An 18,823-nucleotide genomic window follows, 5' to 3' on the forward strand; every position below is an offset into this window, starting at 1 on the left:
TATGATCAGATTAATTATTTTTATATATGATAGATCGGGCAATACCAATATGTGGTCATTTCTAATGTTTTAATTGGAATGGGGAGAAAGGGGGTGGGGTGCGTGATTTAACCCCTTCCCGACCTATGACGCATACGCTGCGTCATTTAAGTCGGTGCCAATCCGACCTGTAACGCAGCATGTGTGTCAGGGTTTGATCGCGTTCATGCCGGTCGGGTGACCGGGGTCACTGAAATGTCACCCGACCCACAGGTACGTGAGGACCTAGTTGACCCCCCGGGAGGGTGACTTTGCCCCGCCTCCCCCCCCCCCCCCCCCGTGGCCACGATCACTCCTGTGACCTCTGATTCACCCCCCCAGCTCTGATTGGAGCTAGCATCCATGTGACGCTATCCCTCCAATAAGATGTGGAGGGGCGGAGTGAAACATGGCTGACATCACTCTCCAGCTTCATACCTTCTGTGGAAGCTGGAGAGTGAGGTTCCTGCCTGCTGCCGCCTAACCGCCGCCGCCTGATATCCGCCTGTCCGCCATCCGGTACTCCCCCCTTCTGCCTCCCGCCGTACGATCCTCCCCCTCAACCTCCACTCCCTCCCATGCCCCGGAAATAACCCCCCTGCCCCAGTGATCACCCTTCCCTGCTGCAGTCTCCTACATCTCCCCTGCCCCCTCCTGCCCCCCCAGTGATCACCCTGATTACCCCCCTGATCACCCCCCCAGCTGCTGCCAGCTCCTGCATCTCCTCAGGCCCCTTCGCCGCACAGCTCCCTCCTGCCCCGCAGATCACCCCTGTGCCCCGCTGATCGCCCCCATGCCCCACTGATCGCCCCTGTGCCCCGCTGATCGTCCCCCTTGCTGCTGCTGCCAGCTCCTGCATCTCCTCAGCCCCCCACGCCTAAAGGCCTGCAGTAGAAAGTTTCACCAAACACTCGCAAATACACACTATAATAAAGTTTTGATTTTTTACTTTTTTTTTTTCTACACACCACACACAATGTCCCGCTCATCCCAGTCACAAAGGGTGTACTCAGCAGAGGAGGCATATTCCTTTATTGCCTCCGAAGCCGCTAGTGAGGGAGAGGACCCGACTTTTCTCTATTCCTCCCAATTCTTCCTCCTCCAGTGACACGGACTCGCCACCACCAAGAAGTCGCAGGACGAGAAACTGTCCGGACCCCAGGGAAGAAGAGCCGGAGCCCAGGGAAGCAGAGCCAGAGGCCGGGGGAGAAGGCCCACAGCCAAGTGTGAGTAACGCCCAACTTAGTGCTAGTCACGCACAACCTAGCACTAGTGCCCCCGTCTGGATTCCTGATTTTGTTCCCCAATCAGGAATCCAGTTCGAGACTGCCAACCTCAGGGAAATAGACTTTTTCAAAGTCTTTTTCTCGGAGTCAATTGTCAGTCTTATGGTGGAGCAAACCAACTTGTATGCCCTGCAATTTTTTGCAGAAAACCCTAGTTCTTCATTTTCTACTTGGAGTCCCGTTGACTCAGTAGAAATGATGAAATATTGGGGACTGGTCCTTCACATGGGGATTGTGAAGAAACCAGAAATTCGCCAATACTGGAGTACTGATATTTTATATCAAATTCCAATATATGGCATGGTTATGAATCGCAAACGTTTTGAGGCGATTCGAATATGGACATCCTTCCCCGCGATGACCCAAATTTTGATAGACTGTTCAAAATTCGGCCGGTTATCGAACACTTCAGCAACAAGTTTGCTGAAGTGTACATTCCCCAAAGGGAAATTTGTGTGGATGAATCCCTCATCCACTTCAAAGGGAGGCTTCAGTTCTGTCAGTACCTGCCCAGCAAGAGGGCGAGGTATGGGATAGTCATAGTTACTCACCGATAACGGTGTTTCTCAGAGCCCATGACAGCACACCAGAGAGAGGGGATCCGCCCTTCAGGGACAGGAAACCTACAGGATAAAAGGGCGGTACCTCTCCCCTGCATCAGTTTTGTTTACAGAGCATCGGAGGTCCTCCAGGTTAGTTACAACAACAAAAAATGTACAATTTTATCATATTGCTTAACAGGTAAACACCGTGTCTATATGAAAAGGCACTTCACACAAAATAATGTGCTCACCACACACGTGATGAGGGGGGGAATAAGTAGGTGCTGTCATGGGCTCTGAGAAACACCGTTATCGGTGAGTAACTATGACTTTCTCAGTCGCCCATGACAGCACACCAGAGAGAATTGCAGAGATATATTGGTTAGGGAGGGACCACAGCCTGTAGAACCCTTCTTCCGAAGGTTAGGTCAGACGAGGAGGCTAGGTCTAGGCGATAGTGTCTGAAAAAGGTTGAAGGTGATGACCAGGTGGCCGCCTTACAGATTTGATCTAATGGTACCTCTGACCTTTCGGCCCAGGAGGTCGCCATAGCCCTTGTAGAGTGGGCCTTCAGTCCCTGTGGAATGGCGTTCCCGGTGGATGAGTAGGCCAAGGCTATTGCGTCTGTCACCCATCGAGCAATAGTGCCCTTAGAAGCTTTGAGTCCTTTCCTAGGCCCCTGGAAACAGATAAAAAGAGACCCTTCCTTCCTACACTGTTGGATGGATTTAATATATTGGATTAGACACCTTCTCACATCTAGTGTGTGGAATTTTCTTCTTTCCTATTTTTAGGGTCTGGACAGAAGGAAGGAAGGATTATTTCCTGGGACCTGTGAAATATGGATGCTACTTTGGGTAGATAGGCAGGGTCTGTTTTTAGTACAACCTTATCATCCAGGATTTGTGTAAAGGGAGGGTTTGCGGACAGGGCTTGGAGATCACTTATTCTGCGGGCCGATGTCAGGGCTATTAGGAGGGCAGTTTTAAGTGATAGAATCCTAAGAGGTATTGACTCTACAGGTTCAAACGGGGGTTCTGTCAGGGCTGACAAGACCAGGTTCAAGTCCCAAGTTGGTAATTTTTTTACTGTTACAGGTTTAGACCTTGCGGCTGCTCTGATAAACCGTATCACCCAAGGGTTTGCTGCTATGTTTTCACAGTACAGTGCTCCTAGAGCTGATATTTGTACTTTTAAGGTACTTATTGAAAGGCCCAGGTCTAACCCCTTTTGTAGAAATTCTAATATTTCAGTCACTGGAACCCAGTCTTGTAACCTGACCCCGGAGGAGGATAAAAAATTTTGCCAAGTTTTACCATATATTTTTGTGGTCACGGGTTTTCTACTTTTCATTAGTGTAGAAACTAGTTTGTTAGAAAAACCTCTATCCCTCAATAGTGACCTCTCAAATTCCACGCTGTTAAGTGGAGATTCTCTGACTGGGGGTGGAACACCGGTCCCTGAGACAGAAGGTCCGGAAGATCCGGAAGGACCCAGGGATCGGTGATCGATAGCATCCTCAGCCAGGAGAACCAGGCCCTTTTGGGCCAGAAGGGGGCTATTAGGATAAGTCTGGATTTGTCCTGCCTGATTTTTCGCAGAACTGCTGGAATGAGGATGATGGGAGGAAATGCGTATGCAAGAGTTTGTGTCCAGGGAATCGTAAATGCATCTACTGCCTGAGGATTCCCTCTGGGATCTAAGGAGCAAAAGGTTTTCACCTTCTTGTTGTGCATGTTTGCAAAGAGGTCTATTACAGGGATGCCCCATAAGTCTGTGATTTTTTTGAAGATTCCCTGATTCAAGGACCATTCCCCTTGTTTTAGTTGGGTACGACTTAGAAAGTCCGCTTCCTGGTTCTCCACTCCTTTTATATGTAGGGCTGATATGGATAGAAAACTGTTCTGTACTAGGCTGAGAATTTCGGAGCTAGTTTCCATTAATGTTTGAGACCTGGTACCCCCCTGGTGGTTCAAGTAAGCTACAACTACTTTGTTGTCCGAAAAAATTCGGACGTGATGCCCCTGTAATTCTCTTAGGAAAAAACGTAGTGCATGATTCACCGCTCTCAGCTCTTTTTGGTTTGAGGAAGTCTCGAGTTCCTGACTCGACCATACCCCCTGAGCGACTTTGTTGTTCAGGTGAGCCCCCCACCCTGTGGGACTTGCGTCTGTTGTTACTATCTGAGGGTTCTCTATCACCCATGGAATCCCTTTTGATAGATTGGTGGGATTTAACCACCAGGTTAGGGAATGAATAACAGGCGAACTTAGAGTCATGCGACCCTCTAATCGACCTCTTAGCAAACTCTGGTTTTTTAAAATGTCCCACTGGAGGGGTCTCGTGTGGAGCTGCGCCCACTGAACTGCTGGAAGGCAAGCAGAGAGGGACCCCAGTAACGACATCGCCTTCCTGAGAGACATGGATGGTTTTGAACAAGCTTCCGACACTAGATGTAATATCTTTTGTCTTTTCTGAACTGGGAGGCGACATTCTTGGGAACTTGAGTCCAAAGTGAGACCCAAAAATTCCTGAACCCTGGTTGGTTCCAGTTTTGATTTTTGAAGGTTCACCAACCAGCCTAGTTTTTTCAAAATGTCTATCACTCTTTGGCAATGCTGACTGCAGAGTTGGGCCGAGCTGCTTACAATCAAAAAGTCGTCCAAATATGGAACGATTAAAATGTCCTCTTCTCTTAGATGTGCCATCATCTCTGCTACCAATTTGGTGAAGATGCGAGGTGCGATTGATATGCCAAAGGGAAGGGCTCTGTACTGGTATTCCCTTATCTGCCCTTTCATGACCACTGCCAGTCTGAGGAATTTTTGAGAATCCTTGTGGATGGGGACGTGATAATACGCGTCGCTGAGATCTAGAACTATCATAAAACAGTTCAGAAACAGGTTTTTTATTGTCGACTTTATTGATTCCATTTTGAATCGTTTGTTCTTTACGTAAGTGTTTAATTTCCGTAAGTTTATTATGGTCCGGAAAGACCCGTCTGGTTTGGGAACCAGAAATAATGGGGAGTAGAAACCCTTCTTTCTCTCCAGAGGGGGAACTTACAGGATGACATTTTTGTCCAATAGTTTTAGGATTTCGAGTTCTAGAGCTTCTTGTTGTTGGGGAGAAGACCTCAGTGGAGTTACTACATAATGTCGGGGGGGTAGGGAAAAAAATTCTATTTGAAGTCCCGCGTTTATCAGATTTAGTATCCAGGGGCTGGTAGTGATTTTTTCCCAGGCCGGGAGGAATTGAGACAACCTCCCTCCCACCCTGGGGGAGATGTCACTTAGGGGGGGGTTTCTTATCTCGTGGGGAACTACCGAAGAGGAAACCTCTTTCTCTTCTTTTCCCATCATCCCAGTGGTTTTGTTCTCTTGGCGGTCTTCTCCTAAAGAATTTCTTACTCCGAAAGGGGCGTTTATTGAACGTTTGAGGTAGGATGGGGAACCCCTTCTTTTTATCACCTGCTTTTTGCAGGATGTCGTCTAGAGTCTCTCCAAAGAGAAACTTGCCCTCACACGGAATAGAACACAGTTTGTGTTTAGTTTGTAAATCTCCTGGCCAGCTTTTAAGCCACAGGGTTCTGCGTGCGGCATTCGAGAGGGCTGCAGATTTAGACGTTAATTTAATCGAATCGGCAGACGAATCGGCTAAAAATGCCGCGGCACCTCTAATCATGGGAATAGAGTCTAAAACCTTATTTCTGGGTACCCCATCCCTCAGTTGTTTCTCTAAGTTGTCAATCCAGATCATAAGGGAGCGTGACGTGCAAGCCGCTGCTATGGCCGGTCTCAGGCATCCCCCTGCCGACTCCCAGGCACCTTTGAGAAAGGTGTCGGCTCTCTTGTCAAGAGGATCTTTTAGGGTTCCCATATCTTCAAATGGTAACGCGTATCTTTTTGAGGCTTTAGCTACCACCACGTCGAGTTTGGGAGCCTTATCCCATGAAGAGGAAGCTTCCTCTTCAAATGGATATTTTCTTTTGATAGAGGGAACTGATGCATTTTTCCTCTCTGGTTTTTCCCACTCTCTTTTGATTAAGGTTTGTATATTTTCATTTAGGGGAAAAACTTTCCGCTTTTTTTGGCATAGTCCTCCGAACATGACATCCTGAACGGTTTTGCCAGGACGAGGGTCCAATACACCCATTGTCGACCTCACCGCTTTAACAAGGCCGTCAACCTCATCTAAGGGAAAACAATGACGACCTCCCCTTTCGTCATCTGAAGAAGAGAAGGAGGAGTCCTGTGTATCTGAGTTTACGACATCAGAGCTGGAGGAATCAGAGTTCCTATAGGGATTAGGTTTTTCCTTACTGACTTTCTTTTCTCCTTTAAGGGTTTTAAACACAGATTCCACCTCTGTTTTGATTACGGACCGTAACTCAGAGGCAAAGTTTGGAGTCTCCTCGCAGAGGACTTGACCAATACACGAATCACATAACTTTTTATCCCAAGATTGCGGTAATTCTATATCGCATAATGGGCAGGTTCTGTGCTTTGTTTTTGCCGTTCTCTTCCTTGCCTAGGATAAAGGAGAAGAGGGACCCCAATTACAAACAAATGAGCTTTCACGAAGATCACTCACCAATCAGACGCAGCCACAGGTACCGGTTCTGGAGGAGGGGTAGGATCTTGAAGTGAGAGATCCGTAGATGGTAGCCGATTCACCACACTGGAACTCTTGCTACGTTGCGTGGAATGGCTACCAGACCGAGAACTCCGGGTGCCCGTAGAGGTTCGCTTCTTTTGTGCGTCCGGTTTCGGTCGTTGATGGTGGCGCTGCTGCTGCTGCGGTGGCGGCGGCTGGAGCTGCTGATCGCTGTCTTCCATGGCTCTATTACCTTGGGACGGCATGCAGCAAGGAGTCTCCTATGCGCACCATCTTTTAAGCAGAGCGCTTCTTAATAGCCCCTCCTCTGTGGCTGCGTGAAGGAGGAAGCGTACCCTTTTTTTTTTTTTTTTCGACATGCTACTGCGCATGCGCGCGCAGTCAGGGACCCGGAAATGAAGCAATCCAGTTCCGGGGCAGCGCCATCTTGGTACACCTTAGTTACAGCGCTGCCCCCGAACCGGAAGTCATCACATCACCTCCGGTGCGGCGCCATTTTGGAAACGCCAGCGTCCTGAGTGCGGCCGAGTGTCGGGAGCCCCAGCCTCCTATCCGGAGTGGCGGCTACACTTCCCCCCGCTCACGCTGACGGTCCATCGGTCGCAGCCGTGGCGGCTTCGGACACCGCACCAGCCGTGGCAGGGGCCTCCCAGCTGCCAGGACTCGGACTGGCCGGCTCCGGATTCCAGGCTTCTTCACGGTTCCAGCTTCTCAGGTACCGTCCAGAAGGTTCCCCGTCAGGGACAGGAAACCAAACTGATGCAGGGGAGAGGTACCGCCCTTTTATCCTGTAGGTTTCCTGTCCCTGAAGGGCGGATCCCCTCTCTCTGGTGTGCGGTCATGGGCGACTGAGAAAAAACTCTATAAGCTGTGTGAGAGTAACTCAGGGTACACTCGCAGCTTTAGAGTTTACCAAGGGAAGGACACCAAGATCCAGCCCCCAGAATGTCCACCTGCTCTGGGGGTGAGTGGGAAAAGTCTTAGTTACTCACCGGTTAACGGTGTTTTTCGGAGTCCATGACAGCACCACAGAGAGAGGGGATCCGCCCTTCAGGAACAGGAAACCTACAGATACATAAAAGCGGCACCTCTCCCATGCATCAGTTGGTTTACAGAGCACAAGAGGACCACCAAGGTTAATATACAACGATACTACTGCTTCTTAGATTGGGGGCTGCCTAAAACACAGTAGTGGGGGGTCTGGAAAAATCAATTTTTCCAGACCCCCCACTACTGTGTTTTAGGCAGCCCCCAAATCTAAGAAGCATCATTGTCAAGAGCTCCCTGTTCTCTCCAATAGCTGCAGGTACCTTTCCTTGCAATCAGAAAAAACGTAAAACCTGTCCGTTTATAATGACCACGGACAAGATAAAAGATCCCCAATTCACATCAGGACTACAAGATACCAGGTACTTTCAGCTGCGACACTTCTAATGTGGTGTACCTAATTATTTGTACTAAATGTCCAACTGGGGGTCTGTATGTGGGGGAGACAGGGCAAAAGCTTAGAACAAGAATGAATTCTCACCGCCACACAATAAGAGAAAAAAGAATGGATCTACCTGTGGCAATACATTTTTGTCTCCCAAATCATAACATTATGGACATGAAATCACTTGTATTAAAAGGTAGCTTCAAATCTAAGAGAGACAGAAGAGTATGGGAATATAAACTGATGACGACCTTTGACAGTCTTATTGCAGGAATGAATGTGTCGCATGGATTTATGTCTTTTTACATCAACTAAGGAACTTGCCCCTCAGACTATGTGGGGTCATCACAACAGAACCATTTGAAATTTTTTTTACCATTTTTATGCGCTAAACGCTCTCATTTTTCATATTTCTAGTGCAGTAATGCAGTTTAATTTTCGTGTTTCATGTTTGCATGTTTCAGCGCTGCAGTGTGCTGCCTTATTTGCTTGACTATATAAGAGTTGGTGACTCTAGGTTCAGCACCTGTTCACACTTAGTCTATGTTTGGATGTGACGGTCAGTATTTTCAAATGTATTATTTAGCCTTCTGACCGAGCACTCCGCCTCCTAGCCACAGGTGTTTTAATTGCAGCAGGTCCATTACCCCTCCACAGAAAGAGAGAATGTTAGTCTGAGAAGAGGTTTTCATAGGTACCCATTCACATGGAGACGTTTATTCTCAGCGAGGAAAGGAAAGCGTAGGACCTGGTATAAGAGAGATGCCGTAAAGTGGCTCCCAGGTACACATAAAATTGGCCATTTTTATGCGCTAAACGCTCTCATTTTTCATATTTCTAGTGCAGTAATACAGTTCAATTTTCGTGTTTCATGTTTGCATGTTTCAGCGCTGCAGTGTGCTGCCTTATTTGCTTGACTTGATCACAACAGAACCAGACCCCAATCAGTGGGACAATAAAACATTACTTATCTAAGAACTGGTCCAATATTTATGGACATAACTATTAATCACTCATGGTAATTCTGCTTCATGACACCAGTCTTATCCATGGGTTTTTTTTTTCTGTGCTATGCTGTGCATAAATATGTGATTCTTCAGAATTTCTTTTAGTCTTTGCCTGATGAAGAGACATGTGTAGTCTCGAAAGCTTGCAATTTGTTACCATCTTTTCAGTTAGCCATTAGAGTCTGTAGTTTGAGAAATAGACGCCTCACAGGTCCTCAACTGGCAGCTTCATTAAATAGTACACGCAAAATGCCAGTGTCAACGTCTACAGTGAAGAGGCGACTCCGGGATGCTGGCCTTCAGGGCAGAGTGGCAAAGAAAAAGCCATATCTGAGATGGACTAATAAAAGGAAAAGATTAATATGGACAAGAGAACACAGACATTGGACAGAGGAAGATTGGAAAAAAGCGTTATGGACAGACGAATCAAAGTTTCAGGTGTTTTGATCACACAGAAGAACATTTGTAAAAAGATGCTGGAAGAGTGTGATGCCATCTGTCAAGCATGGTGGAGGTAATGTGATGGTCTGGGGTTGCTTTGGTGATGGTAAAGTTGGAGATTTGTACAAGGTAAAAGGGATTTTGAATAAGGAAGGCTATCACTCCATTTTGCAACGCCATGCCATACCCTGTGGACAGTGCTTGACTGGAGATAATTTCATCCTACAACAGGACAATACCCCGAAGCACACCTCCAAATTATGCAAGAACTACTGTATTTAGGGAAGAAGCAGCAGCTGGTATTCTATCTGTAATGGAGTGGCCAGCACAGTCACCAGATCTCAACCCCATTGAGCTGTTGTGGGAGCAGCTTGACCGTATGGTATGCAAAAAGTGCCCATCAAGAAAACCAACTTGTGGGAGGGGCTTCTGGAAGCATGGGAGTTGAAATTTCTCCAGATTACCTCAGCAAATTAACTGCTAGAATGCCAAAGGTCTGCAATGCTGTAATTGCTGCAAAGGGAGCATTCTTTGACAAAAGCAAAATTTGAAGGAGAAAAATATTTCAAATAAAAATCTTTTTTTCGAACCTTGTCAATGTCTGGACTAGATTTTAAATTCATTTGGCAACTCATTTGATTAATAAAAGTATGAGCTTTCATGGATAACAAAATTTTCTGGGCGACCCTAAACTTTTAGTGTACATTAAAAAGTTCTAATAAAAGACTTAAAATATGGGTAAAGAGAATAATAAAATGTTAGGGTTGGAAGGAACTACCAAAGTCATTGTGTCAAATTCCCTACTCAATGCAGGATTCACTAAAACATCTCATATAGATGTCTGTCCAGCCTCTGTTTGAAGACTTCCATTGATGGAGAACTCGTCACCTCTCATTCCACTCATTGATCACCCTCACTGCCAAAAAGGTTTTATTTAATATCTATTTTTTCTCCATTTTAGTTTAATTCCATTGCATCTCATGTATCCATATGCAAATGAGAATAAGGATGATCCCTCTACACGGTGACATCCCTTCAGATATTTGTAGACAGTTGTTAAGTCTCCTCTTAGCCTTCTTTTTTGCAAGCTAAACATTCCCAGATCCTTTAATCATTCCTCGTAGGACATACTTTGCATTCCGCTCACCATCCTGGTAGCTCTTCTCTGAGCTTACTCCCGTTTTTCAATGTCTTTTTTAAAATGTGGTGCCCAGAACTGGACACGGTATTCCAAATTAGGGTTGACCAAGGAGGAGTAGAGGGAGATAATTACTTCACGTGATCTAGACTTTATGCTTCTCTTAATCCATCCAAAAACTGTGCTTGCCTTTTTTTGCTGCTGCATCACACAGTTGACTTATGTGCTGTCTGTGTTCTATTAGTATACCCAAGTCTTTTTTACACATGCTGCTGCTTAGTTCTTTTAAGCCCATTCTGTAGATGTAATTTTTGTTTTTCTTGCCCAGATGTAGAATATTTCATTTATCCCTGTGAAATACCATTCCATTAGTGGTTGCCCACTTCAAAATTATCTAGATCTTTCTGAATCCTGTCTATGTCTTCTATAGAGTTAGCTATCCCTCCTAGCTGTGCATTATCTACAAATTTGGTTAGTTTACCTTCAGTTCCCTTATCTAGAATCCTTTATAAAAATGTTGAACAAGACTGGAGCCAGGACAGAGCCTTGTGGTACCCCTCTAGAAACACTCTTTAAATTAGCTGTGCAAACATTTATTACCATGGAGAACGATCACTAAGCCAGTTATGAATCCACTATCAGAATATGATGCAGGATAAAGTATGGTAACATCCTGCAATGTTATGAAGTATTCATTAGTGTGGAAATTCCTTTGCACAAATGGTTATAGGTAGGAGGAAACCCGGTGTAAGACACATCCACGTATAGTGCTAGGACCACGTTTCAAAGAAAGTGCAAGAGCAAAGGAAAATAAAAGCCTTTAAAACATCAAAAGGAAACTATGATGCCTGAAGGTAGTGATATTAACACAATGCCACACCCTACCTAAACCACAAGGAATAAAAGTAGAAGAAAACCTTCTAAAGCAACTTAAAGTACTGCGTATTGTTAAAAGAGCAGCGTACCCAAAGATCACAGCTTCTCTTACTGGGAACCTTTCAAAGTAATCATGATTTAATACAAATATTTGTAGGATTAACTGTAGTTGAGTCTCCTAGCTATATAGGATTGTACACTTTTACTGGCGTGGCGTATTAAAGCACAATTAACAAGGATCTCGTTGTAGCTTCTGCACACTAGCCGACAGTCATTCATTAAAACAGCGTAGCTAATTGCAATCAGAATTAGTGCACTGACCCCTCCTTTCTAAATTGTGTAGTAGTACTTTGTAAGTGCTGCACTCAGGAGGAAGAGCAGGGGGTCTACTGTTGCAGCCACAGTATCCATGACACAGTAAAAACTTAGGGCATCTCAAAATGGGATATTTATTATAATAATGTTATATATGTAGCGCCAACATATTGCACGGCACCTTATAATACTCTAGTGAAACAAGTGCTGCCAAACAAGGAATCAGTAATCACGAGACCTTGTCCACCACCTGTCAATATTTTCTGTAAACATTTAACATAAGCATCTCCATGTGAGACTTCTGTAGCATGGAGTGACAATACAGTAAGGAAAAATCCACAGGAAATACTCAACGCCAAGGTCTGACAAAGATTTTTTTAACCTCATTTTTAAATGAGCAAATCTAACACATTTGTACACTGACAAAAAAAAGGCCATGTTATGATACCTAATCTGTGGCTAGTGTGGACTTGCCCCACCTGTCTAACATGGCTAAATCCAAAAAGGGAGCGCTCCACATTGACTGCAACATAAGGATAAAAAACAAATGACTGGTTTCATACACATTCAAAACAAGAAAAACAAAAAAAAGAAAAAACTTGACAGTGATGTACTTGGAAACTATAAGAACTGAATAACATACAGGAAAAAAAAATGACAATTACCTGAAGAACTGCCATCTAAGCTGGCAATAGATATTAGTTTTTCATTTTCTAAGAAACTTCCTGTGGATGAACGTCTTTCTACAGCAGGAGGCAAATTCTGATTTTCTCTCCCTGTACTGCTGAATAAGCTTTGAGCACTGGAAACCTGAAAAGTAGATTAAACTGAACTATTAGTTGCTACTATTCTGGGAAAGAAATTATGAGCAAACAATTACTGCACTAACACAACATTTACCTGAGCACAAGTGGTATACAATTCTAAAAGTTTATTTAAGAGTACACACACACAAGAGAAGGGAAAAAAAAAAAAAAAAAACGTACCCAGTCACTTTCGCCTTCAGTAAAAACATCAGATTGAAAATCTAAGGGGAAAAAAAATACGAGAAGGAGTAAAAGATAAAATTTAAAAAGCTATAGAGCATAATATTCTCTTATTTGGCACAGAAGTCTTGATTTATGCTGCTGCATCTTTTGCATAAACATTTAAAAAAAAAAAGTTTTAGATACCATTTCTTTGAGGGGACTTCTCTTGTGTTTTTTGTCCTGGCAATTCAGTTTTCTGCAACTGAGTTATAATATTGCTGGTTTCAATAAACTTATTCAAGTCTCCTCTGTTGAAAAAAAGAAAATATATATTTCATTTGAAAGGATTGGAAGAAATAGCCATTAGCAGATTTAACAGCGCAACACCATGTAGGAAAAGCACAGTTGCTCAGTGGTTAGCAGTGCAGTCTTACAGCGCTGGGGTCCTGGGTGAAAATCCCACCAACATCTGCAAGGAGTTTGCATGTTCTCCCTGTGTCTGCGTGGGTTTCCTCCGGGTTCTCCAGTTTCCTCTCACACTCCGTACTAATAGGGAATTTAAATTATGAGCCCCATTGGGGACAGTGATGAAAATGTATGCAGGGCCGGCGTTAGGGCAAGGCAGACTAGAGAGCTGCCAAGGTCCCACACTCTTTGGGGGCCCCAGCATCTACAGCAGAAACTCCACTGATAAACAGTGAAGCTTCTGATGTAGAGACTGGTTGAGTACCTGTAGTGACATCACGATCATGTGACCGTGATGCCACCACAGGCTATGTACTCATTGGCCAGTGCTCCTGTCCTCCTGCACTGAGCTTCTGAGAGGAAGGGAGACCTGGCAACTACATACCTGAGCTGTGAGATAAGTAGTGCAGCACCCACTGTGTGCGCTGCTACAGGTGATTCCAAAATAAAGTAGCGGAAGGCACTCACCTTCCCAAAATTGTCCTTTATTCGAATATCACATTAAACCACAGCAGGAAGACATACAGTGGAAAACGCACTAGATGACGGCCATTTCGTGCAATCAACTGCGCTTGAAAAAAAATCCAAGGCAAAAAACAATGCTTTATCATCATACCGCCGAACAAAAAGTGGAATAACACAAAGACAGATATAAAACATGGTACTGCTGAAAACGTCATCTTGTCCTGCAAAAAACAAGCCGCCATACAGCTCGATCACAAGAAAAATAAAAAAGTTATAGCTGTCAGAATAAAGCGATGCAAAAATATATATTTTTTAATATATAAAATAGTTTTTACTGTATAAAAGAGCCAAAACATTTAAAAAAAAAAAAAGATATAAATGAGGTATTGCGGTCATCGTACTGACCCGAAGAATAAAGCTGCCTTACCAATTTAACCACATGCGGAATAGTATAAACGCGCCCCCCCCACCTCATTTGAAGAAATTCATGAATTGCTGGTTTTTGTCAATTCTGCCTCCCAAAAATCAGAGTAATAATAAAATGCAATCAAAAAGAGTCATGTGTCCGAAAATGGTACCAATAAAAAGGTCAACTTGTCCCGCAAAAAACAAGACCTCACATGACTATGGGCCAAAATATGGAAAAATTATAGCTCTCAAAATGTGGTGATGCAAAAACATTTTTTTGCAATAAAAAGCGTCTTTAAGGCTGTGCGCACACGTTCAGGATTTTTCGCGTTTTTTCGCTATAAAAACGCATACATATGCGCATCCCATATACTATATAATTGTCTAAGGGTCACTTCTGTCTTTCTGTCTGTCACAAAAATCCCAAGTCGCTAATTGGTCGCGGCCAGCTGGCCGTGACCGATCAGCGACAGGCACAGTCCGGCCGCGAAATGGCTGCTCCCTACTCCCCTGCACTCAGTGCCCCCTCCATACTCCCCCCACCCCCCAGTCAGCGGCCGCCACCCACATAACGTTGTAGCAGTCCGTTAAACCGACTGCGTTACACCGTGACATAACGCAGTGTAACGCAGTCTGTTAACGCTGCTATTAACCCTATGTGACGAACTTTTTACTATTGATGCTGCCTATGCAGCATCAATAGTAAAAAGATCCAATGTTAAAAATAATTTAAAAAAATAAAAAATCGTGCTATTCTCACCTTCCGGCGCCTTTCCCATTCCTCGCAACGCTCCGGGCCATGCATTACGGTCTCACGAGATGATGATGTAGCGCTCTTGCAAGACCGCTACGTCATCATCTCGCGAGACCGCAATGCATTCTTGGGACCGGAGCGTCGCGAGGAGCATCGCTAAATGCCTCACCTGAATCCGGGGGCTGCCGGAGGGCAAGTATATAACTATTTTTTATTTTCATTTTTTTACCGGGGATATGGTGCCCACACTGCTATATAGTACTTGGGCTGTGCTATATACTACGTGGGCTGTGCTATATACTACACTATATTCCAAATTATTATGCAAATTACATTTTTCTCTGATTTTCCTAAATGGTTGGTGCAAATGACAGTCAGTCTAATAAAAGTAATCACCCGTTAGAGTATACGTCAAAGTTTATTGAATAAACCTCCCAATGATAACAGTATAATCTCCAAAATGAATAAAAACTTAAAATGCACTGTTCCAAATTATTAGGCACAGTAGAATTTCTAAACATTTGATATGTTTTAAAGAACTGAAAATGCTCATTTGTGGAATTTGCAGCATTAGGAGGTCACATTCACTGAACAAAAAGCCATTTAACTCCAAAACATCCTAACAGGCCAAGTTACATGTTACCATAGGAACCCTTCTTTGATATCACCTTCACAATTCCTGCATCCATTGAGTTTCTGCTTGTATTTCTTTGCATGAAGTCAGAATAGCCTCCTAAAGCTGCTGTTTTGATGTGAACTGCCTCCCACCCTCATAGATCTTTTGCTTGATGATACTCCAAAGGTTCTCTATAGGGTTGAGGTCAGGGGAAGATGGTGGCCACACCATGAGTTTATCTCCTTTTATGCCCATAGCAGCCAATGAGGTATTCTTTGCAGCATGAGATGGTGCATTGTCATGCATGAAGATGATTTTGCTCCTGAAGGCACATATCTGCTTTTTATACCATAGAAGAAAGTTGTCAGTCAGAAACTCTATCTACTTTGCAGAGGTCATTTTCACACCTTCAGGAACCTTAAAGGGCCCTACCAGCTGTTTCTCCATGATTCCAGCCAAAATCATGACTCCTCCACCTCCTTGCTGTTGTTGCAGCCTTGTTGGGACATGGTGGCCATACACCAACCATCCACTACTCCATCCATTTGGACCATCCAGGGTTGCTTAACACTTATCAGTAAACAAGAATGTTTGGAAATTAGTCTTCATGTATGTGTGGGCCCAATGCAACCATTTCTGCTTGTGAACACTGTTTAAGGGTGGCCGAATAGTAGGTTTATGCACCACAGCAAGCCTTTGAAGGAGCCTACACCTTGAGGTTCGAGGGACTCCAGAGGCAAATCTTTATCACACTTAAATCCAATTTGCATAATTTGGAACACCGTGTACGTGGGCTGTGCTATATACTACATGGGCTGTGCTATATACTACATGGGCTGTGCTATAAACTACGTGGCTGTGCTATATACTACGTGGCTGTGCTATATACTACGTGGCTAACTGTTACGTGGGCTGTGCTATATACTATGTGGCTGCTATATACATCCATACATATTCTAGAATATCCGATGCGTTAGAATCGGGCCACCATCTAATCATTTATAATGCATTCCGTAATTTTTTTGCAAAAATTTTTGTGGAAAAAAACGCATAGCTGTAAAAAACGCAGCATGTTCATTAATTTTGCGGATTTCCCACTATATTATTGCATCCCAGAACCTCCGGAAAAGAAAGCGAAAAAAACGAGAGAAAAACGCATGCGGATTTCTTGCAGAAAATGTCTGATTTTGTTCAGTTAATTTCTGCAAAAAATCCTGATGTGTGCACATAGCCTTAGTGTGTGACAGCAGCCAAACAAAAACCGGCTATAACGCCTCTTTCACACGTCCTGATATTTCCGGTACCGGATATGTCAGTGTCCGTGTGTGTGTGTGTAATACTTGCGGCACACGTGTGGCATGCGTATGCCACATCAGTACCACAAGGACGGGCACCAGGGAAGAAGCGTTACCGCAAGCACTGTTCAGCATCCGGCGTCGGGGAACATGGCTCTCATCATTCTCCTCTGCTTATGCCGATCGCCGGCAGAGAAGCGGAGAATGATGAGAGTCGTGTTCAGCATCCGGCGCTGGGGAACAGCGCTTACTGTAACGCTTCTTCCCTGGCGCCTATACGTGTCACATGGATGACATCCATGTGTGTTATGTGTATGCACGTGTTCTGGATGTTTTGTGGCCCGTGCTGACATTAAAAAACTGACATGTCAGTGTGTTTTGCCCATGGACACACGGTCCGTGGACACACAATGACGTGCACAGACCCATTCACTTGAATAGGCAAATAGAGCTCCGTTCCTCCCGAGTCTCTCTGCATGGCTGTCCGATGGTATAAAATTCCTATGACACACCCATGGTGTCAATATGATCACTGCACCCCTAGATGAACTCATTGAGAGGTGTAATTAGTAAAATGGGGTCGCTTATGGGGGGGGTTCTGCTGTTTTGGCACCACATGGATCACATGGCACCTGCAAATCATAACAGTAAAATCTGGCGCTCCTTCCCTTCTGAGCTCTGCCATGCGCCCAAACAGTGGTTTACCCCCACATATGGGGTATCAGCGTACTTGGGAAAAATTGCAAAATAACTCTTGGGGACCAATTTATTCTGTTACCCTTTGGAACGTAAAAAAATTGGGGGAAAAAAGATCATTTTTGCGGAAAAATTATGACTTATTTTTACGGCTCTACGTTATAAACTTCTGTGAAGCATTTGGGGGGTTCAAAGTGCTCACCACACATCTAGATAAGTTCCTTAGGGGGTCTAGTTTCCCTAATGGTGTCACTTGTGGGGGGTTTGAACTGTTTAGGCACATCAGGGGCTCCCCGAACGCGACATGGCTTTCGATCTTAATTCCAGACAATTTTGGTTTGAAAAAGTCAAACGGTGCTCCTTCCCTTCCGTGCTCTGCCATGCGCCCAAACCCCCACATATAGGTTATCAGTGTACTCAGTACAAATTGCAAAACAACTTTTGGGGTCCAATTTCTTTTGTTACCCTCGGTAAAATAAAACAAATAGGATCTGAAGTAAATTTTTTGTGAAAAAAAATTAAATGTTCATTTTTTTTTTTTTTTAAACATTACAAAAATTCCTGTGAAGCACCTGAAGGGTTAATAAACTTCTTGAATGTTGTTTTGAGCACCTTAAGGGGTGCAGTTTTTAGAATGGTGCCACTTTTGGGTATTTTCGATCATATAGACCCCTCAAAGTGACTTCAAATGTGATGTGGTCCCTAAAAAAAAAAATTGGGTTCTAAAATTGTGCTGATGTAAAGTAGACATGTGGGACATGTTACTTATTAAGTATTTTGTGTGACAAATCTCTGATTTAAGGGCATGAAAATTCAAAGTTGGGAAGTTGCTAAATTTTCACCAAATTTATATTTCTTACACAAAATGCATGCAAGTAATATCAAAGAAATTTTACCACTATCATGAGGTACATTATGTCATGAGAAAACAATGTCAGAATCACAGGGATCCATGGAAGCATTCCAAAGTTATAACCTCATAAAGGGACAGTGGTCAGAATTGTAAAAATTGGCCTGGTCACTAACGTGCAAACCACCCTTGGGGGTAAAGGGGTTAAAAACTGAATCCTTCAAAGTTCTACACATAGTGGTGAAAATAAGTATTTGATATACTGCAGATATTGCAAGTTTTCCCACCTACAAAGAAGGGAGTGGTCTGTAATTTTTATTGTAGGCACACTTCAACTGTTAGAGACAGAATAATGAAAAAAAAAAAATCAGATTGCATTGTTTTTACATAATTAATTTGCATTTTATTGCATGAAATAAGTATTTGAAACAATAGAAAAAGAGAACTTAATATTTAGTATAGAAACCTTTCTTTGCAGTTACAGAGGTCAGACTTTTCCTGCAGTTCTTGACCAAGGTTGCACACAGTACAACAGGGATTTTGACCCACTCCTCCATTTAGATCTTCTCCAGAACTTTCATGTTTCGTGGCTGGCCCTAGGCAACATTGAGTTTCCGCACCCTCTAAAGATTTT

At 44.0% G+C, this 18,823-nt stretch overlaps 1 protein-coding gene across 3 annotated transcripts in view; it reads right to left on the bottom strand.

Moving 5' to 3' along the window:
• Nucleotides 1-18,823, bottom strand: part of CEP192 (centrosomal protein 192) — a 241,915-nt gene that overhangs the window by 164,084 nt on the left and 59,008 nt on the right. For 2 of the 3 annotated variants that reach the window (XM_077270146.1, XM_077270147.1), the window contains exons 4-6: nucleotides 12,845-12,948; nucleotides 12,659-12,699; nucleotides 12,338-12,482 (exon numbers count right to left, since the gene is read on the bottom strand). In XM_077270146.1, the coding sequence (XP_077126261.1) occupies nucleotides 12,338-12,482; nucleotides 12,659-12,699; nucleotides 12,845-12,948 (290 nt within the window). Of the gene's footprint in view, nucleotides 1-12,337; nucleotides 12,483-12,658; nucleotides 12,700-12,844; nucleotides 12,949-18,823 lie in introns of those variants that run through there. The other variant, XM_077270148.1, reaches the window with a different exon arrangement.

This window comes from Ranitomeya variabilis, chromosome 6 (assembly GCF_051348905.1).
Source record: "Ranitomeya variabilis isolate aRanVar5 chromosome 6, aRanVar5.hap1, whole genome shotgun sequence".
NCBI lineage: Eukaryota > Metazoa > Chordata > Amphibia > Anura > Dendrobatidae > Ranitomeya > Ranitomeya variabilis.